This window comes from Fusarium oxysporum, chromosome IV (genome assembly GCF_013085055.1).
Source record: "Fusarium oxysporum Fo47 chromosome IV, complete sequence".
Classification (NCBI taxonomy): domain Eukaryota; kingdom Fungi; phylum Ascomycota; class Sordariomycetes; order Hypocreales; family Nectriaceae; genus Fusarium; species Fusarium oxysporum.
In genome coordinates, this window is record NC_072843.1 from 2008972 (window position 1) to 2029346 (window position 20375).

Below are 20375 nucleotides of genomic sequence, written 5' to 3' on the forward strand. Positions count from 1 at the left end.
CTCCTCCGGAATGGCACATCTTCACGGAGGACCCTTCCAGATGGTGGGGCCCTTGATAATGCTGACCGGATTGAGAGTATGATGACCATTGGGGAATGCTGGGTCAAAGATCGAGGGGTCTTTAACCGCGAGCTTAATAGGATGTATAGTTCTATTCATCTAACCGCTGTGCAATGTAGCATTTTATCCTGACTAGTGAATGCTTACAGATGTAGCAGGCAGTAATAGAGAAACGCAATCATAAGAAGTGTGATGGTAAACACCCAAGCGAGAGCTTCAAGCTGGCTTAGGCAAAGGAAGCTTGCGTGTTTGACGCGGTAAATTCGGACTACCTTGGACCACCGATGGCGGTGCTTTTGGATGTCATGCCTACGAATCAGTTGGCCATTTTTGAGACATGAAGAGTAAGCATGCTGTTCAGGCTGTCTTGCATAATTTCCAATTGGAGCCTTTAGCATTGACGTAGGTGACAACGCTGTCCCGCTGCCTTGGGTATCCCGTCTTCGTTTTGACTGGGATAGAAACTGATTGGATGAATGTGTTTGAATAGAAGGGACGAGAATACAAACCGGCTCAGCTTGGTCCATAGTACTCGGGGGAAAGCAGTATCACCATCACACGCTGCGCTTGTGATAGCATTGACGTTTTTTCGGGCTTGAATGGGGATAAGAATCACACCAACAAAGTGGAACCAATCAGCCACAAATGCAAGTCGCCGTTACTAAGGACAGCAAGCAAGGTCGAGTAATGGGACAAAGGGTCCGAGGTTTCACTCGATGGTCAGCTACAAAATGAAGTGAACAGCTGATCATGGAAAGCCTCAAAACTCAAGCGGGGTGATTCTCTGCGTATTACCGCTCAACTCTACGGTTATTCCCGTACCGAATCCTTTGAACCCTTTGTGATTTACCTACGACGGGACGGATGGCAATCACTTCTCCATAGTTGCATGCATACAGCGATAGAGGGGATTTGATGTGCATACAAAGTCTGAAGAACAGAGAATCAAGGCGATGCGACAGAGTGCAATGCAACATTGAGATCAAAGAAAACACGCTATAGGTCAAAGTGAAGACCCTGGATTTAATTAAGCTCACCTAGGTAGGCTTCACTGATTACGATCCATATTTCGCACATGCTCCTGATCGACTGTCCCGTCGGTTTAAATCCCCCTTCTTTTCTCTGGGGCTGATGCGCGTACTGGCCCCGGAAAAGTGGAACCTGTAGCTCTGAGTATGCGTAAGTTAGATGTGTCCGCCAGGCCAGGCTACTGCTGCTGCATCATCCATCACCATTTACGGTCGCCCAGCCCGCTTCTTAATCCTTCAACTCCTCCCACTTTTACTTTTGCCTTTGCATATATTGCTTAACTCTGAAATTATCCTCAAGTCCAGGTCGCCACGTCCTGCATATTGATTGTACATATCGACGTCGACTTCAGAATAAGCTCAATGCCCACCACCCGTTCTTCGCCGCCCCGCCTTGCGATTCAATAAACATCCCGCCTGAGCTGTTGCGCTGAGCCCAGCTGAGCTGAGCCGCCCGCTCTTGGCTGCCCGGCGGTATTCGAGTGAATCGCATCATTTATCGATCACTGCATTATTTACCCTCGCATCCATCTGCCCGCCATGGATGAGAACATTGGTCCTCGCCCCTCGGGTTCTCACAGTTCTATGCCGCCTACAACTGCATCTAACCTACTAGCAAACTTCCTCCCATATGAGCCCATCTCACGATCCACGTCCCCGGGTATTCCTTACCTTAAGACCGATGAAGACGACAAGAAACGATATCGGCCCCGAACCTTTGCATACTTCTCGCAGCTCCCATTCGAAGTCGAAGAAGAAGCTCAACGCGATGCTGCTCTGCAGGGTATCCTCAAACAGCTATACATTGCTATCAGAGCGGAAGACTTCTCCCCAGGAGCTCTCCATTGGACGAAAGAGCTCCAGGGATGGCTCAACCTCAAGTTTGAAATGACGAGAGAACAGAGAGCAAAGCTAGCTAAACTTTATTATTCCCTTGCATTGGCTCCCGGCCTAGATGCAACCGCCTCGGACCGCTTCTTGCGCATGGTCCTCACTCTAACGAGGTACGTGTGCTGACAACATTTCGATGACATTAATTCACATCTTGTAGGAAGAATCATTATTTGAAGCCAGGAGAAGATCTTGTTCTTGAATGGAGGCCATTGTGGAACGAAATCAAAGCATGGATTCTCCCCTCAGAAGTCCCAGCGCACCAGAGCAACCGCAAGCGTTCCGCTAAACAGCTGCTCAAGCTGTGCACACATGCCCATACGTATTTCGATCCTTCCGAACGTCGAGCGATGCTGGAGGAGTTCTTGCCATTCTTCAGTGTTAATGAGCTGCCAAACGCCTACATCGTAGCAGGTGTTTTGAATGCTTTGCTGCCAAGTCACCCCGCCCCCATCAACGAACCTCAGTCTCAACCAGCCGATATCTTCCCCACGCTCTTCCACTTGTGGTCCATCATCAATCGATCGAAGGCATTCGATATCTTCTTCATTGACCTGCTGTCTCGTATTGCTCGAGACCACATAGCCTGCTCCTATGTTCCATTTGGAAGCCATGGCATCTTTTCAAAGGACCAATCCGACCTCATTTTCACAGCCATTCTCAGGCTCACACAAATCCCCGTGGGCCAAGCCAATTCTCCGTATACTCCTCTGGACTATCTTTCTGGGGCAGGCATCTATGTTGAGAAAGATAAGAAGAAGTATCCAGTGGCCTATATGATATCCCGCTTGATCGTGAGCTCTTTGTCTCCGGCTTGCCTGAAGGAAGATGATTCTATCATCTCACACTTGGAAGGCCTTATGGAGTCTATCGATACTTTCTTTCACCCCTCCAACCAGGGCTCATGGACCACTATGCTTGGCCAGTTGACCCTCTACCTCACTGAGGCGTTCGTCTCCCGATGGAATCGTGAGCAGAGCGGTGAGCTGGATCTCCCCGAAGATCGTAAAATCAACGATGGCTTGAAAAAGCGTTTTGTGATGGCACTCAAAGAAGTGACATTCATGGGTCTTTTCTCCAAAAGCAGCCGCGTGTCTTACTATTACTACAGCGCCTTGCAAGGACTTGCATATCTCGAACCGGACCTGGTTTTGCCCGGTGCATTGCAGCGTTTCTACCCTAGTCTTCAGGGACTTGTGGAGGTACACAGAACCACCTCAAGTCTGAATGGACTACAGATGATTGCCAACATCATGTCCAAGCATAAGGGTTATAGATGTCACATCACGGCTCTTTTGGCTCTGGCTCTCCCCGGTATCGATGCCAACGATCTCAACAAGACCCAATACACGCTCAACTTCATTCAAAGTGTCGCGTATAGCATTCCTATGGTACCATTGGTTAAGGAAGGAAGCCACATCCATGATACAACACTAGCCATGGAGTGGGTCCAAGGCCAGATGGATCGCATGGAGCGCGAAGGTCAGAATGTGAAGTTTGACTATAAAAACGAACTCAGTGACGAAGACGAGGCCAGTATTTTGAGATCGTCGACCACTGGCTTTGGCGAGTTCATCCTGACACTTCTCGGGAAAGTGTTCACTCTCCTCGAGAATTTGCCTGACGCAAACCAAGTCCGTGGCGGAACCCCTGAAGACAATGTCATCAACGCTTTGCCGGCTGCATTGTCGCCCCTGTTCGCATCGTTGTCACCGGAACTTTTCGACATGGCTCTGGAGAAGGTGGCAACGTTTGTTTCAAGCCATGTGGTCCATCAAGCACGAGATGCAATGGCATGGATCTTGAATGCGCTCTGCAAGGTCAACCCAGAGAAAACTCTGAAGGTCTTCATTCCCATGCTTGTTGTCAATATCCGTAACGAGATTGACTATAACAACGCCGCGTCCGACCGAAGTAGTGGAACAGACTATTTGCCCCGAGATCGAGCATTGGTGTGGTATGTCAGCATGCTTGCCATGGCAGTTGTTCATGTCGGAAGTGAGGTCTTAAAATACAAAGATGAGCTCCTGGGCATCGCGGAATACATGCAAGAGAAATGTCGTGGTCTGCCCACTATTCTGGTCTCCAATTACATCCATCATCTCTTGCTCAACTTGACGCACACCTATCCCATCGATCACGCTCTGTACGAGCCCGAGGTCATCGAACGTGGTCTCGATGTTGATGATTGGGGAAAGACAACTGCCCCAGCCGATCTCAGCATTCGGTGGCACCAGCCCTCTCCTGCCGAGATCGAATTTGCTGTTGAACTCTTTGCTTCCCAAACAAAATCTGCGAAAGATCAACTGGAATCGCTCATGAGCGACAACCCACCAGTGAGCCGCACTGGCAAGAACAAGGAGTGGTCAGATGAGGTTTCTCGGCTTATGCAGCAAATCCGCCTGGTCACGTCAGGCATGGCCACCATGTTCGACCCTGAGCGTGCTGCGGGTATCATGACCGGAAATACAGAGGAAGACCACGATGTGGCTCGGGAAGATGATGACGAAATGATGATTGATGAAGACCCTCTTGCTGAGGTTGCTGAGGACGAGGAACTCCGACCTCAGTTCCGCTACAAGGCAGGCTATGCCCTCAAATCCAGTGACCCTGCTTATAGCAGAATCCACGATCTACGAGAAGAATTAGGTCATCTACTGACCAAAACACACTCTTTCCTTAACGAGAACCAGGAAGATGATGTGAATTCGTTCACCGCCCTGTACGCTGCCTATCGTACCTGGATTACTGATGTTGGCATTGAGCGCTCTGCTCATCCCCTAGAGAGGCACGTTCGACTATACAAATCTGACATTGCCGCCTTCAAGATCAAAGGCTTGAGGAAAGTCTATCCTCGACCTCTTCTCATCAAGCGTGCCGAGGCGTATCAGCTTTTGCGACGTAAACATAACGCCTCATCGCGGCAGAAGAGCGAGCTTGACAAACGGCTGCTGCTTGATCTTGCCGAATCGAGTCTTTCGCTTTATGCTGATGTACGACGAGTTGCACAGAGCGCTCAGGACTCATCGTTGAAGTCACTTATTGGCAGCAAGCCGTTGGTGATTCCTGTTATTCTTGAGCGTCTCAGGAAAGCACTTGAAACGAACGACCATGACCGAATCAAGGGAGGCATGTACACTCTATTGTTCACGTCTCTTTTGAGAACTCTCCTCAAGGATTGGCGCTTCGCCCCTGAAGCCATGCGATTGTATATCGAGACTGCGGGTATTGATAAGCCTTCCATTCAAAACCTGGGCTCGTCAGCGTTATACACTCTAATTGACTTCGGCAAGCCCTTTGAGCGCATGATTATCATTAATGATGAAATTGTGGATACAATCAAACCTGCTGCTGATGTCGCTGCAGCCATTGATAGTCGCCATCAATTTATCCTGCAACGTAGAACAAGAGTCGAGAAGTCCAAGTCTACACTGGGCTTGGAATTGACAGAGCGTGCCAAGGGTGCTCATTGGAAGATCGCTACGCGATGTGCAATTTTTGCCACCAACCTGTGTCTGCGATTCCATACCTTGGCGCCCCCTGAGTTTATCGATCTCGTTGCTCAGGGCACAAATGATCCTCATCCCGGGCTTCGTGGCTACTATCTGAGCGCTTTTACATCGGTCTTTACAGCTGTTGATATGCGAGCCGTTTATGGCCATGATTATCGCAATTATCTTCTTGAAAAGGAAGTTGGGGACCGAAACCGCATCCAAGTTACTGTCGAAAAAGGTGACGCCGAATTTACTCACAATTTCCTCGAGGCTTTCAAGCAGCCCGAAGGGGCTGAGTATATGGTGGACGCTGATCACCCTGGCTGGCTAGTATGGGGCAAGAAGTTCACAGCCTACCGAGCGAAGCCGCTCCCTTTCAATGCATACGATGATGTTGAAACTGCTGTGCGAGATCAGATGGGCCGGATCTTGAATCGCGAGTGGCTATCCCAGTGCTTTGACTATCTGAAGCAAGAACCGCGAGACGCGTCGACCGATAGATTCCGCATGAGCAATGTCTACTTATTGATGCACGTTTTTGACCTGATGCACTACGGCAAAACATTGGTCACTCTGGATGATGTCAAGGAGCTGGTAAAGGAGGTCTTTGGTGATGGCAACGACAAGCATCAGCATCGAGCGACCTCGGAAATCATGGGCGCTTTGCTCGCGGGCTCCAGTGATGATCCCCCCGAAATCCGAAACCGCGTTTGGGAGTATGCTGCGCCGTTCATGTTGAAAATTTTTGCGGACGACCTGACACCCGATAACTTGCAATACTGGCTCACTTGTCTACACCTCGTTCTTGACTCCAAGGACCCACGTCGATCGCACGAGATTGTGGATACTCTCAGAGCATTCCGACTTGATATGACATCAAACGCGGCTTTCAAAGAATCATCAAAGGTTCAACTTCTGGAGTTCATTGTTGCGGACGGTGGTTGGCACTTCCGACATGACCAACCAATTCTTGATGACTTCCTCGCCCACATTGATCATCCCTACAAGGCGGTACGAGAGGCTATTGGTCGCGTGTTATCAGTCATCTATAAGACTCGATACCACGAGTCATTCGAGAATGTCAGCAAGCTGTTAGAACAAAACAAGGCTGCTTCGCCAACCGGTATCAGGCCTTACCAACCAACGGAAGAGTTCTCGGCCACTATCAAAGACGTCTTCCAACGACTCGAGAAATGGCGACACGAGAGAACACCTGGTCAGCAGACCCCCAGTTCTTATACCTCGGGTTCCAAAACCGTGCTTATGTGGCTCGATTGTACACTATCATCCCACGAGTGTACTCAGCTCGTGCCTTTCTTCCCCACCCCCTTCATGGAAGAATTACTACACATGATGGATGTCAAGGAAGACCCGGAGCTTATGAGACTTGCGTATCACGTATACCGTCATTTGCCCAATATTCCTTTCCGAGATGGCGAGGACACAGAATTTATCGATGCACTCATCCGCATTGGAAAGACGTCGAGCAGCTGGCACCAGCGGCTTCGAGCCCTGGTCAATATGCAGGTCATCTATTTTAGACGTATTTTCCTCACGCGAGGCGCTCAAAGAGAAGCACTCTTTACCGCCGTGTCTGACATGCTGGGCGATACACAGCTTGAGGTGCGTTCCTGTGCATCTACTACGCTCGCAGGCATGATACGCTGCTCCCCCCGCCGTATCCGTGACCCTACGATTGCACGTCTCAAGGCCCGCTTTGAAGATGAACTGGAACGCAATCCCATGCCGAAGCGAAACCGCCATCTTGCTGGGACAGATACCCCAGTCGACATTCATAAGCAAATCACAAGACGTCATGCTGCAATCCTTGGGCTGGGCGCATTAATCGAGGCGTTTCCTTATGCAACCCCTCCACCTGAATGGATGCCTGAGGTACTAGCAATGCTGGCGCGCAAGGCTGCTGCTGATCCTGGAGTTGTTGGTAAAGCGACAAAGACAATTCTCAGCGAATTCAAAAAGACGAGACAGGATAGTTGGACAGTCGATCAAAAGGTATATCCCCTTCCAATGATTACAGAGGAAATCATTACTAACAAGTGCCCAGTACTTTACTTCAGAACAACTGGAGGACCTTGAGGGAGTACTCTGGAAGAGCTACTTTGCCTGAGGACATCGTCTTATGAGGGGAGACTGGGCTCAACCTCAGCCTCAGACTCCACGGATGACAAAAAAAGCTGAACAAGTGCCAGGCCACACGGGCTGTGTACGTTTAATAAGGATAAGCATTGAATGATAAAGGCGAAATGGATAGAGCTTGTATATGATGCCACAGGTTCGGGAGTGCGGGAAAGACTTGCAGGCCCCTTGATTGAGGTATTGATACCATCTCTGGCATTGCAATAGAAGATGTCCTTGACTATGGGTCAAAGGATGTGCATCGGAACGGATACATCATACCAGAGTCTATTAGTTGCAGTGCCCTATCAGGTGTTGTTGGTCTTGTTATGAGAAAACAGTGAAAGATCAAACACGATCGTAGCTTGAAGTGTATAAATGACGTGGCTGAAGCAAAGGTGTACAGCTATATTTAAGTAAGACCTAACACCGCACCCTAGTAATGAGGCCCAGGACCATGGGTCATATTCCATGCTCTGTCTTTTCCTAAGAAGCCTGATGAGGCGTTTCTGTTCTAGTTAGTGTTTTGGCCTAATAATTGAATAATACCTTGGGCTTAGGTGATGTGAGATGGAGGTGACCAGGTACCTTTATTGAGGTTCCATTGGCTAAGCGCTTAGGCCTGTGACATGGAGCCGAAGTGAGACTAGCGCGTTGCCAGTCGCTGCAGTCACTCAAATGCAGCGAACCAGCGCTTGCGCAGGCTGACTCTGTGCCTGATCTTCCCTTATTATAGCGAGGTCGGGGACTTTGGGGTCAGCCTTCAGCCTTGATTAAGGCAAGGGCACTGCCCCCCAGACTTTGTAACTTGTAACAAGCAACAACAAATTCATGTTGGTTGATTGATCGATTACATGAAACTGCCGACTTTGTTTCCAACCAGCAGAAGTCTAAGCTGAGTGAGAGCTGAGCGTTTGTCTAAGAATATCTACTTGATTCCCCGTCAACCAACAGCTCCCTCACGAGACAAAGACGGACCCAAGCCATACCTTGGCGAAACCACATTACTGACACAGGCCATTGTCCCCGCCCACCGTAGGCTACCTAATGACCATCACCTGGCTCTGGCTTGTGAGCCGCGCTTTATCGAGATTGGAGTCATTCACCGCAAACAGCCACGGCTCGTCTAAGAGAGCCGTGAATGACTGCGCCTCTGCTGCCTCTGACGCTTCCTTTGTTACCTCTCAACTTAGCCAATCTTACAGGCTTTGGCTATTTGCTTCTCCAACATAAATGGGCGCGCTCTGCTCAAGAACAGAGCCGGTGGAAGGAGCTCAGGACGATTACGATCAGCACCATAGGAAGGATCATTCACATACCGATTTTATGACTCGTCTATCAAAACGCGCAAAGATTTCTCGGATGGGAGAGCCAGCTCTAGATGATGCCGCGGCTGCGCGGAATCACATCCAGGCCCATGATGCTGAGATCACGGCACGAGGTGTTCTTATCGAAAAGGCAGACGTCACTGATACCGTGACGCAAGAGCCTGGAGTCGTTGGGGAGTACTTCAAGTTGCGACAACAGATGGTAGCGCGAGAGAAGGCTCTGGATTTTGACCATGGATGTCGCATGCGCAGCACTCCTGAAGAGAGACGAGCAGATGCCATCATTCAAAGATTGAGGAGTGAGGATGAGGAAAATGTATATGCTCAAGCCGCACCACGAACAGGTTACGGTGGCCAGCAGCACCCTCGTTTTCCTGGAGATCATTTTCTATCGAACAAGCATCTCATCGATCAAACGTCCTTATTCCGCGTAGCGCAGCATATGCCCAAGGGCAGCCACTTGCACATTCATTTCAACGCCTGTCTTGCTCCCCAAGTCCTGCTCAATCTTGCAAAGGAGATGGACCGGATGTTTATCACCAGCGATATACCCCTTGTTTCGGACAACGATTTTATTAATTTCGATCGATGCGAAATCCAATTTTCTCTATTGAGCCCAGAGAAGGAAACACCTGGCGACTTGTTTTCACAGACATATCAACCTCGGCAGACGATGCGGTTTAGAGATTTTCTTGACAGGTTCCCTGGATATTACGCAACAGATTCAACCAATGTTGATGAGTGGCTATTCGAGAAACTCATGTTCCACGAGGAGGAGGCGCATAATCATTTGCAGACTGCATCTGGGTACGTTCACGATCTGTACCTTTTGTATGCAGACACTAACGTAGCAAAGGGCTTGGGAAAAGTTCAATGGGCGGACACGTATGATGAAGGGTCTCTTCAACTATGCGACAGCATACCGAAGGTACACCCGGTTATGTCTGGAGGATTTCATGAAAGACAACATCAGCTATGCTGAAATTCGGCCCAACTTCATGACCAGCAACCAACTTTGGAGCGATGACGGCACTCAACTCATCGACAACAAAGGCATCATGGAACTGATAATCGAAGAGGTCATAAACTTCCAGACCGACATGAAAAAGCAAGGAAAGTTCTTTGGTGGTCTGAAAGTCATTTACTGTACACCTCGATCATTTGCGCCAGCGCAGATCGATGCTGCTCTCACAGAGTGTCTGAAGTTTAAACAGATATGGCCTGAGTGGATTGCAGGTAAGAGAACACATTCCCTTAGAAGTTATCTCCTAACAACAGTGTAGGTTTCGACCTTGTTGGTGAAGAGTCCAAAGGGCGCCCCATCAAGGACTTCATCCCCGAGCTTCTGAAGTTCCAGGAGAATTGCGACAGAGACGGCGTTGAAATTCCATTTCTCTTTCACTGTGGCGAGACCCTAGATATGGGAACCGATACAGATGGCAACCTTGTTGATGCGCTCCTTTTGAAATCGAAGAGAATCGGGCACGGTTTTGCGCTAGCTAAGCACCCCTATGTGATGCAACATATGAAGGAGCGCGGTGTTTGCCTCGAGCTCTGTCCCATCTCAAATGAGATCTTGGGACTCACGCCTCGTGTCAGCGCTCACACAATGTATCAGCTTCTTGCCAACAATGTGCATTGCACGGTCAGCTCGGACAATGGTACACTATTTAGGTAAGGTGCTTCCGACAGAACATGTAACAAATATTGCTAACGTAGCTTAACAGATCCTCTCTATCTCATGATTTTTACCAAGTATTGGTTGGTAAGGCTGACATGGGCCTTTTTGGATGGAAGCAATTGGCGTTGTGGAGTTTGGAGCACGCTTGTCTATCAGAGTCTGAATACAACCGCGTATTCAGCGACTGGGAGCAGAAGTGGAAAGAGTTTATCAAGTGGATGATTGAAGAATATGGCGAGCAGCCGAAGGTTGTCTGATGATATGGCTCGGCGGGGCAATGTTTTTTTTACGAAGCGAGTGAGCTACTCATGATTAACGTGGCGGTTGACTTGTTGACAAGTTCGGAGTTTGGTGAATGGTAAGAGGGCGATGGCCACTGTGGTTTACTTACTTGCAGCGGCGTTTAGGATGGTTTTTTTGACACTACCGACGATAGATGAATGATTTGGAGGACCATAGAGACAGCTTTGAGAACCAGAGGAGGACGAAGAAATGTTAGTATCGAACGACTAATTATCTAACTCTCTTGCATAATTCGTCAACCCTTTTGGGTGTAGAGGTGGTACGACACAGGACACCTACGAAATATTGATTCAGTTCATCTATTGGGTCAGCCATAATCACACAGCCCTGTTACACAGAGCTATTCGTCCTGATCTGCTGGCTGTTGGTTGTTGGGTTACGTTCTTGGCGGCGGCTGTAGGGTACTTTATGAGACTTGGACACACTCTCAGCAATTCCCTCTGTGCTTTGAATCCAACGTAGAAACGAAGCCTATCTGAATTCAATCGTATAGGTCTAATCCGTAGAGTCAAAACTGATATTTTTATCCAAAATGTATACTGGTTAAATGCGCACACTTATTGTATCCCTGGCTCAGCTGAGACGTGGGGAGGGAAAGCTTGGGAGCGGGTGCAGCCGCCATGGCGCAGCGGTTCAGAGATCGATCCACTCATTAACCGTTTATGTCAAGAGGGCTGAAACTCCCTACCCAATGTGATTTAACTGACAAGCCCCCAGTTTCAATTCTGATCTCTCTTCATTCTGCCATCATGTTGCTCTGACATTTGTACCTCACGTTTTGTCCTCCTTTGGAGTTGTTTTTACTTAATCGTCCCTCGATATCATTTGTTAGACGCACACCTATTACCGGCTAAACCTCGATACCTCTCCTCCCATACTGTAATACCGCCAGGATGGCTGAATCTGGCAGCCCAGGCTGGAAATGGTTTCCCAATGTCAAGGCCAATTGGTCACTCGATGTCGTGACGCTTCTTGCGGTCATTGGAGAATCTTCTATGGCTGAACAGACTCAGACTATCACGGCATCGTTGCTGTGTCTGCTACCTCGACTGATCCCAGCCCCCCAGGCTCTGCTCAAGCCTTCACGTCCAAGTCGAATGCCTGAGACACTCGCAAAGATGACGGGTGTGTATAGTGGAACCACGCTCGACTCTGTGGGCTTCTTTGCTACTATCATTACTCCTTTGGATGCCCTGCAACCTTTCAGCTTCCGCGTGCTTGAGATCACTCATACGGACCCTTCTTTTGGCGACATCGATATGAATCCTCCTTCTGCCCAAGAAAGCTGGTCTACTCGAAGTCTGAAATGGGTCAAATCTCGTCGCTCAAGTTTTCATAACATAGAGAAACTGTCAAATGAAAAAGACTCCCAAAGCAACAGAATTCCCCGAGCCCCTCACGTAGAAGAGGGTGGGCTTCCTCTACCAAACACAGCGCGAACAACGACATTTCGTCCTCCGGGTGACAGTTCTCCAAGCAATGCGGATACACCCAGACCGCTCGTGCGTCGTCCTACGGCTAAGCAGAAAGTCCAAGATATGCTTGCCAACCCGACATTTGCCAACACGAAGAGACGTCCTGCGGTCCCAGCCAAGCTCTTCTCGCCTATCCACATTCTCTCAGTCTTTTCATGCCTTCTAAGCATAGCAATCATCATCTGTGCTGTGGTATGGCAAGATGGCAATGCCATTCTGGCTGTTTCCCTGATATCCTTTGCGTCGACTGTGGTGGGCTATGCTTCGTTCTGGCATCCCATTCTCATGAACCGTAAACATACCAACGAGGTCCCTAGAGGCGACGTCATGATTAGAACACGAGAAGGCGCATTTCTACTCATCAAGTGCACAGAAGAGGTTGCCCGTGAATTGTACTCAGGGACTGAAGAGTGTCACTATCATGTTGGAGGCCGCACATATCGACTTCTCATGGCCCTCGGAACGACTCTTCTGATGCTGAGTGTCGTACTCCTGGGAAACTGCACATGGAACTCTCAAATATTTATTGGTGGGAGCTACATTGTCCTCAACGGACTATACTGGGGCTTAGGCATGCTCCCTCGGTCATACTTTTGGGATCTCTCGCGGTATCAATGGCAGGACGTGACCCCTGAAGATGCGAAGAATGCAGACGAAATCACAGATGTGAATGATCAACGAGAGGGTTATCCAAGTTTCACGCGTACTTTGTGGTTCGCTATTCGTGAGACTCAACTTACTGGCTGGGTTGGCCGCAGTGGAGCGGCTCCAGGTACGAGACAGTGGAATAAGTGGCTCAAGGAAGCACTACAGAATGCCAAGAATGGCAACAGATCATGGGATTCAGTGGCCAGAAAGGATGCTATTATGAAGGAGAGCCTCAGTGCGGATGAGATTCCCGATGAAGCGGCGCAACATGCGCCTGCGGTCGAAGTTCAGAATTCTCCTACGGAAAAGGACCGCACGACATTTTAAGACGAAGATTGCAGCGAGTTTCCAGCAGGAAAATGAGTCAAATGAGGTTGATGGTGTATGGGTATAGACGAATCTGGAGTACAACCATCTTGTGATGGATAGAAAAAACATTGTGGATCATTATTTATGTACGCTGGATATTGACGAGACGAGCCCTACTTTGAGGCATGATGTATAACGACTTCTTTTTAGTGCAGCCTGAAGTTGGACATATAGATACCCTGAAACTTTTGAAATTGAGCATGTCTTGGAATAAAAAAAGTCTAATAAACGTGAATATTGCCCCTAGAACGGCAGTAGAATGAATCTATGTATCTTTGGCGGTGACCATGTCACGTTCCAAACGCCGGCTATTTCTAAACAAATGATGCTTCATCCTGCTCCGATTTTGACCTTCTCAAGTATTAATTTCCAAAAAGGTATTTAATCATCGAAATAGATGCCCTTCTTATCGTGGATGTCGATGGCACCACCACGGTAACTGCCCCTCTTCTTCTTGTTCTTCTCCTTTGTAAAGCCCTTGCCCTTGGTAACAATCAGATCCTCGTGAGCCTTTTGAGAATAGGCGATAGAGACGTATTCGTTGGAAGCGAACTTGGCGTCCACCTTGATGTTCTTGGGAATGCGGGAGAAGGGCTCGTTCTGCTTCTTGCGTCCGTTACCGTTCACAACGGGGTCCGGGGGAAGAGGTGGGTAAGCAGAGTTTGACTGGAAGTCAGGCGAAGTCTTGTCTAACGTGACAGAAGAGTCGGAAGAATCCTTAACCTCTTTCTCCTTCTTGATCTTCTTGTCTTTCTTGGTCTCCTTTGCATCGGAGTCAGAGTCAGAGTCGCTGGAGGCGGAGTCCGAGTCCGAAGATGAGCTGTCGGAGTCGGGAAGTGGCACTTTGGCAGCAGCCTCGTCGTCTGAGTCACTGGAGTCGGAATCGGAGCTCGAATCAGAGCTTGAATCGGAGCTAGACGAGCCAGAGTCCGATTTGGCGCTCTCGTCGTCCGAGTCGCTGCTCGAATCACTATCGCTAGAATCGGAAGAATCGCTTGAGTCGGAGGATTCGCTGGATGAGGAAGAAGAGTCGCTGGAGGAGCTCGAGGAAGCGGCGCGCTTCTGCTTCTTGGCCTTGGGCTTGTCCGAGTCAGATTCGGAATCGGAGGAGCTCGAGTCAGAATCAGAGTCCGAAGATGAATTAGAGGAGCTCTCGTCGACGGGAGCTTTTCGCTTCAGAGTGTTAGAGGCCTTGGGCTTGGCAGCCTCATCATCGCTGTCGCTGTCGGAGCTGCTGTCGCTGTCCGAGGACGACTCGGCGTCCTTCATATCCACATCCTCTTCCTTGGCGTCGCTCGAATCAGACCTGGAGTCGCTGCTAGCAGAGCTGCTGGAGTCTTTCTTAGAGGACTTCTTCTTGCTGGACTTGCTAGACTTGCTGCTATCATCGCCCTTGGTAGCCTCCCAAGTCTGGTAAACACTGACAAGGGAAGGGTTACCCTCTTCGTCGGTGGCAGCAGTCGCCTTCCAGCCCTTCTTCTCTCTCTGCTTCTTGAAAGCATCGGCAGCGCCCTTGAACGAGTGGTCAGAGAGGAAATTCTCTACCAAGTCCATGAGCTGACCCGGCGGAGGCGCAGATGCGGCATCGTTCTTGGGCGCAGCGGCCTTTGTGCTCTTCTTGCCCATGGTATCGGTTGAAGGTTTGATTGGATTCAGGGGGTTGTTGGAGAATAGCCACGAGGGAGGGCTTTGTTTGGAGCCAGACATACGCCAATGCAACAAAGTAAAGCCTGGGCAATTGCAAACAGCAAGAAATTGTCTGAGTATCGGGGACTGATACAAATATTTCTTGGACTTCGCGCTGGTCAAAGACTGGCTACAGAAAAATTTCTGTGGACGGGTGGATCGATGGTGGGGCCTTTCCTATTATTGACGTTCTAATTCTTATCGATAGGCTCCTTAATAGGCAAAGACTACTCTTACCTAGCAAGTTACATCTGGAACCGTCCTTGACACAGAAGTAAATCCGTTAAGAATGACAGGGATTACTATAGACGAACTTACCTGAGCCACTCTCGCCACTAACTCGCCTACTTGTATACACGCTAGCCAGGGGTAGGCTACTTGCGCCGCTGGTACCATAGCGACCAGAGGAAAGCTGCTGAAGCTCAAACATGATCACCTCTTGTTGAATTGGTGTTGTAACAATACAAATTTCAACCAAGTTTCGTTTTTATTGGACAAAATAAACAGACCGCGCTCTTCAGCTCGAAATCGCGGATCGAAACAAAGAGCTCGGCCACGTTCGCAATATGTCAACAAACGCAACGAAACGGAAATTCAATACCTTATTGCAGGGCTTAGGATCATCAAGCTCGAAAGCCGCCAACGACACGTCGGCGCACGAGACCGGCTCGCCTTCAAATCGTTCTACTACTTCGCCTGGCTCAGAAACTCGTGTATCCAGCGCAGATGCCGAATTGCTTCAAAAGCGTCGAAGATTAGGCTTTCCGGATTCAACGGCACCCAAAGCTGGCAAAAGAACAAACCTATCCGCGACCCTCTCTGCTATCGTTTCCCGACGCACACAAGCACAGGACTCGTCCAAGAAATCTACAGGGGCACCCGCGCGATATGCACCAACCGACCGAGGAGACCTTTTGAAAAGGCTAGGCACGTTCCAAGAAATAACAGACTGGACTCCAAAGCCGGACAAAGTGAATGAGATAGAATGGGCAAAGCGTGGATGGGTTTGCCATGGCAAGGAAACAGTTCGCTGTCTTCTCTGCAATCGAGAATTGGTTGTCAAACTCAATCGCAAGGTCGTGGATGGAAAGGAGGTTCCTGTTCTCGTGGCATCCGAGATAGGTAGACTCTCCCCCCTTGGACCTTTTATCGTCGCGCTAACCTTCAGTAGAGGATGCTTTGGTAGACAAGTATGCCGATCTCATTGTAACTTCACACCAGGAAGATTGTCTCTGGCGTAAGCGGGGCTGTGATGGTAAGTTGTCTCGTCGGAAGCGCATATCGTCCTTGTTTTCTGACCTTGTTTGCAGATTCTCTTCTCCGGTTGTCTTTAACCAATGCAACTACGAGTCTTGCGGCTTTACGTGAGCGCTATGATGAGCTGCTAGCACGGAAATCATTCTTACCATATGAGTTCAATCTTCGACTGCCAGAGGAGTTGAACTTGGACGATGTGCTTTCACATCTGCCGAACGACTTCTTCACCAAACCACCACCAGCAAAGGAGGCTGAGGCTCGGCCAAACCGAGTCGCACTATCGCTTGCCTTAATGGGATGGGAAGGCCTAAATAACGCCCGTATCGGTGCAGTGCCAAACTCGGCATCATGCCACACCTGTCTCAGGCGACTAGGATTGTGGATGTTTAAGAGCAAGGAAGTGGGTGAGAATAATGAGGTTCTGGTGCCAGCCCCTATGGACTTCTTGGATCCAGCTCGAGAGCATCGCTTCTTCTGCCCGTGGGCGAACTCTGAGACCCAGAAGCAGGCACATTCCCAGAAGGCTTCTGGGCAAGACTTGCCAGGCTGGAAGGTGTTAGTGCGAACCATCGCAAACGAAGCACATCTTCGGAGTGTTTATGAGGGACGTTCACCTGCGAGACCGCGAACTGAACGATCAATGGGAGCACCATCCACACCTCAGAGGCCTGGAACAGCCGCCTCCATCAACACACCGATTCAGACCCCTGGCTCCGTTGGAGCTGGGGTAGACAATGCCGAAGAAGATGAGAAAGAGAGAGACGCAAGGGATAAGGAGAGATGGGCGAGATTGAAGAGAGTCAAGAGTTTGTTTGAAACGAAAGGGAGCAGGAAGCTGAGGCACTCGATAAGCAAGTCCATCAGTAGACCCGGAACTGCGACTTCGACAAAATCGGCCAAATCAAATGGGGGCCAGAAGGAGTGATGAGTAAACTCTCTGCGTTTGTTTGTAATACACTTAATGATACCATAGTTGTGATATTAACATAGGAGCAAGGCACAGACGGGCATCTACCCCTTCAAGGCTGTATTAATACATTATTAAAGCTGATGCTGGCCCTCGCACCCACTTGCCTCTCTCCATATGAGGTATTTTGATCATGTTGAACCAAACTATTGTACAATATTCATGAGCTAGATACTATATATATGAGTCGACTGGGTTTCGACACTCAAGCTCATGATTTCCAGACGATATCATCAAAAGAGACGACCTTCCCAGTATAAGCCTTTGTCTCGGGCTGCTTTTCGATCTTGTCTCCCAGAGAAAAGCCAGCCATCTCCAGTATTGCAAGTCTTACACCCCCAATACCACCTCCATTACCAAGCCGGCGGGATACGAAGGCAATTTTGGAGGCTGTGGCATAAATATCGAGCATACGCCCGGGCCCTTCCCTCCAAGTGGCAGCTGATCGGGCCTCTAGACCGCCCATGATGGCTTCGATCTGAGTATGAAGCCTGTGACATGCATCTTGCCACTCCTTCCCAGGCTTATCCGCTTTGGTGATGACAACCAATGTTCGAGTGTTAGATTGAGCAAGTGTTCTGAGCATCCATCTATCCGTTTCTTGGAGCTTCTTGTCGGCCGGTATCAAGATCACTGCGCCACGAAGCATGTTCCTGACGTTGAGATACTTCAGGATAGTCTTTCCCCAGTTCTCTTGACTTTTAAATCCGTAACCTGGGGTGTCCATAAGCACCAGACTGTGCTTTGGCGGTGAATCACCTTTGCGAATGAGCTCCTTGGCAATCTTGGGACGTGGCCCAACACCATACGCATTCATCGTTGTAGTCTTGCCTGGCTTGTGGCTCACCTTGGCTATTTCCCGATCACCGAGAAGAGCATTGAGGAAAGATGATTTTCCAGCATTGGAGGCACCCAGTACAACAATTTCCGGGATGTGGTCGTTTTGGGGGTGGTCATGAAGGTTTTCGGCAGAGTAGAGTATTTGGTATCGTTCTTCAAAGAACTTTTCGGCTGCTGCAAGAGCAGGTCTGTCTTCTTTCGGCACATCGACTGGCGAAGTTGAGCCATGCTTGAAGCAGATGGACTCACTCTCTACTAAAACCTGCTGATAGGGCTTGATTCCCTTAGGCAATGGTCCTCGCGGCTTGGCCTTTCGTGGTTTCGAGGTACTCTCATGGAGAGAAAAGCCTGACACGATAATCTCCTGAGCAGATGGCTGGCTTCCGGGTTCCTCAGTCTTCACGTTCGAACTTGGGGTTGGCGTGACTGCAATTGGTGAAGTTGCAGGACTGACTTGCTGTGCTTGGTTGGAAATACGGCTTGTTTGTCGGCGTAGTGGTCGTTGACGCAGGTTCATCTGACCTGACGTACCGAAAAGAGCTTTCTGCCCGGCAAGCTTGGAGAATGATGATAAATAAGATAGTCGAGTTACCGGAAAGACTCGTTGTAGTGTCATGGTGACCTCTATGGAACGGTAATGTATAGTGCAGGAGCTAGGTAACTTAGATATGAGAATTTTCGTCAAATGGGTTTCTCGTCCCAGTTTTGCGCACTCAAAACAACATGGGCATTACCGTAAAACAGCAGCATAAAATGATAGAGGAAATAAAAAGACAACATAACTAAGAAGAAAATACCGATAACTGCATACCAAAGAGAAAGCTGAGGTTTACAATGGGCTCGAGGACGTCACGTGCTACTTCAAGTGGTCCACCAGATTCCTAGATCATGAATGAGTAGAATAACCTCGACTTGTTGGAGCAAGTCAAGGAAAAGCCTAGGTACCTACAAGAGGCACAAACCTCGAGGGTCTTTTCCAAGGGAACCTATTCAAAGGGCTGATGTACTAAACGTCCAACCTTTTCGTTTCCATCATCATCGCCAGAATGGTATCAGCAAACCTTACTGAGATCGACGCCCACGAGCAGCCGTCTGATGAGATGCGTGCTGAGTGGAAGAGCTACATGCGTCAAGATCACAAAAGTCTGCTCAACGACCCTCGAATCGATGATCCTCGCGCTCCCTTAGAAGAGTCTGGTTTCCGTCAAGTCTCGAGTCTTTTGAAAGAGCAGGTTGCAAAAAGTTTCGCTCACCTCAACCCTGACTTTGCCTTACAGGTCGAGAAGGATGTTCCAGTTATACACCACCCATTGATCCCAGGTACATAGAACTCCTTGTACTTGATATGTCAAAAACCTAACATAACCATAGGCCTATTGATTCTTCCTTCACTTGTGCCCGAGAATGTGCAACAGGATTTACTGGATCGCCTGATCCATCGTGATCTCAGTGTCCAGAACCACCAGACCAATCTACATCTACACTACAACCTTCCATACCCAGAAGGGAAGGACGACGATGAACGGTCATTCTTCTCTATCAGTCCAGAATCACCGGCATCATTTCTCCCAAAGGACCCCAGCGTTCATAAGCCACTGTCAATCAAGCAGGTTATGCAGCGAAAACTGCATTGGGTGACGCTTGGGGGCCAGTACGACTGGACCAATCGTGTTTACCCCGAGGAATTGCCTCCTCAGTTTCCAGATGATATCTCACACTTGCTTGAGGACCTGTTCCCCGAAACTGTTGCCCAAGCAGCCATTCTCAACTTCTACACGCCAGGCGATACCATGATGATGCACCGAGATGTCAGCGAGGAGACAGACAAGGGACTTATCAGTTTGAGTTTTGGCTGTGATGGACTCTTTATGATTGCACCGAATGACCTTAAAAAAGGGCCTCAGAATGAAACACCAGGCGAGAAACAGTATCTGCTGTTGAGGCTCAGATCTGGTGATGCCATCTATATGACACAGGAGTCAAGATATGCCTGGCATGGAGTACCCAAAGTGCTGAAGGATACATGCCCAAGGTATCTTGAAGATTGGCCAGCCCGTGACGATGCGAAGTTTGCGGACTGGCGAGGATGGATGAGAAACAAGAGGATCAACCTAAATGTTAGGCAAATGCGAGATTAGCAGACGAATACCTATTTGATGATCTTGTTTAAAGCATACTGCTTATCCTGGCAAGTTCTAACACATTGCTTGAA

The 20375-nt window shown here is 49.1% G+C and overlaps 7 protein-coding genes across 7 annotated transcripts; 5 read left to right on the top strand and 2 right to left on the bottom strand.

Annotated features, from left to right (window-relative positions):
* Nucleotides 1–1628: 1628 nt before the first annotated feature.
* Nucleotides 1629–7915, top strand: FOBCDRAFT_291735 (uncharacterized protein; the record flags this gene model as incomplete). Its single annotated transcript, XM_031179205.3, has 3 exons — nt 1629–2092; nt 2140–7486; nt 7539–7915. The coding sequence occupies 3 exons, from the start codon at nt 1629–1631 to the stop codon at nt 7599–7601; spliced, it is 5874 nt and encodes a 1957-aa protein (XP_031045092.2). The 3' UTR covers nt 7602–7915.
* Nucleotides 7916–8811: 896 nt separating this feature from the next.
* FOBCDRAFT_291739 (uncharacterized protein) lies at nt 8812–11125 on the top strand. Its single transcript, XM_031179204.3, has 4 exons — nt 8812–9744; nt 9794–10173; nt 10221–10611; nt 10665–11125. The coding sequence occupies exons 1-4, from the start codon at nt 8843–8845 to the stop codon at nt 10873–10875; spliced, it is 1884 nt and encodes a 627-aa protein (XP_031045091.3). The 5' UTR covers nt 8812–8842; the 3' UTR covers nt 10876–11125.
* A 546-nt stretch (nt 11126–11671) lies between these two features.
* FOBCDRAFT_29415 (uncharacterized protein) lies at nt 11672–13600 on the top strand. Its single transcript, XM_031179203.3, has one exon. It carries the CDS (start codon nt 11815–11817, stop codon nt 13369–13371), a length of 1557 nt encoding a protein of 518 aa, XP_031045090.2. The 5' UTR covers nt 11672–11814; the 3' UTR covers nt 13372–13600.
* A 194-nt stretch (nt 13601–13794) lies between these two features.
* FOBCDRAFT_200131 (SRP40, C-terminal domain-containing protein) lies at nt 13795–15529 on the bottom strand (the record flags this gene model as incomplete). Its single annotated transcript, XM_031179202.3, has 2 exons — nt 13795–15143; nt 15418–15529. 2 exons carry the CDS (start codon nt 15527–15529, stop codon nt 13795–13797), a joined length of 1461 nt encoding a protein of 486 aa, XP_031045089.3.
* Nucleotides 15530–15615: 86 nt separating this feature from the next.
* Nucleotides 15616–17377, top strand: FOBCDRAFT_29422 (C3HC zinc finger-like-domain-containing protein). The gene is made up of 3 exons (XM_031179201.3): nt 15616–16221; nt 16271–16354; nt 16410–17377. Exons 1-3 carry the CDS (start codon nt 15666–15668, stop codon nt 17279–17281), a joined length of 1512 nt encoding a protein of 503 aa, XP_031045088.2. The 5' UTR covers nt 15616–15665; the 3' UTR covers nt 17282–17377.
* A 157-nt stretch (nt 17378–17534) lies between these two features.
* Nucleotides 17535–18796, bottom strand: FOBCDRAFT_291742 (P-loop containing nucleoside triphosphate hydrolase protein; the record flags this gene model as incomplete). Its single annotated transcript, XM_031179200.3, has 1 exon — nt 17535–18796. The coding sequence occupies exon 1, from the start codon at nt 18777–18779 to the stop codon at nt 17535–17537; it is 1245 nt and encodes a 414-aa protein (XP_031045087.2). The 5' UTR covers nt 18780–18796.
* A 284-nt stretch (nt 18797–19080) lies between these two features.
* On the top strand, nt 19081–20314 carry FOBCDRAFT_29431 (uncharacterized protein). Its single transcript, XM_031179199.3, has 2 exons — nt 19081–19483; nt 19535–20314. The coding sequence occupies exons 1-2, from the start codon at nt 19210–19212 to the stop codon at nt 20299–20301; spliced, it is 1041 nt and encodes a 346-aa protein (XP_031045086.1). The 5' UTR covers nt 19081–19209; the 3' UTR covers nt 20302–20314.
* The last annotated feature ends 61 nt before the right edge of the window (nt 20315–20375 follow it).

Bases quoted from the DNA above. Each gene is read 5' to 3' on its own strand.
- FOBCDRAFT_291739 (XM_031179204.3), top strand. From the start codon at position 8,843: ATGGGCGCGCTCTGCTCAAGAACAGAGCCGGTGGAAGGAGCTCAGGAC. The intron at 9,745-9,793 runs GTACGTTCACGA...AACGTAGCAAAG, and splicing joins CATTTGCAGACTGCATCTGG to GGCTTGGGAAAAGTTCAATG. The intron at 10,174-10,220 runs GTAAGAGAACAC...ACAACAGTGTAG, and splicing joins ATGGCCTGAGTGGATTGCAG to GTTTCGACCTTGTTGGTGAA.
- FOBCDRAFT_29415 (XM_031179203.3), top strand. From the start codon at position 11,815: ATGGCTGAATCTGGCAGCCCAGGCTGGAAATGGTTTCCCAATGTCAAG.
- FOBCDRAFT_29422 (XM_031179201.3), top strand. From the start codon at position 15,666: ATGTCAACAAACGCAACGAAACGGAAATTCAATACCTTATTGCAGGGC. The intron at 16,222-16,270 runs GTAGACTCTCCC...AACCTTCAGTAG, and splicing joins TCTCGTGGCATCCGAGATAG to AGGATGCTTTGGTAGACAAG. The intron at 16,355-16,409 runs GTAAGTTGTCTC...CCTTGTTTGCAG, and splicing joins GCGTAAGCGGGGCTGTGATG to ATTCTCTTCTCCGGTTGTCT.
- FOBCDRAFT_29431 (XM_031179199.3), top strand. From the start codon at position 19,210: ATGGTATCAGCAAACCTTACTGAGATCGACGCCCACGAGCAGCCGTCT. The intron at 19,484-19,534 runs GTACATAGAACT...ACATAACCATAG, and splicing joins ACACCACCCATTGATCCCAG to GCCTATTGATTCTTCCTTCA.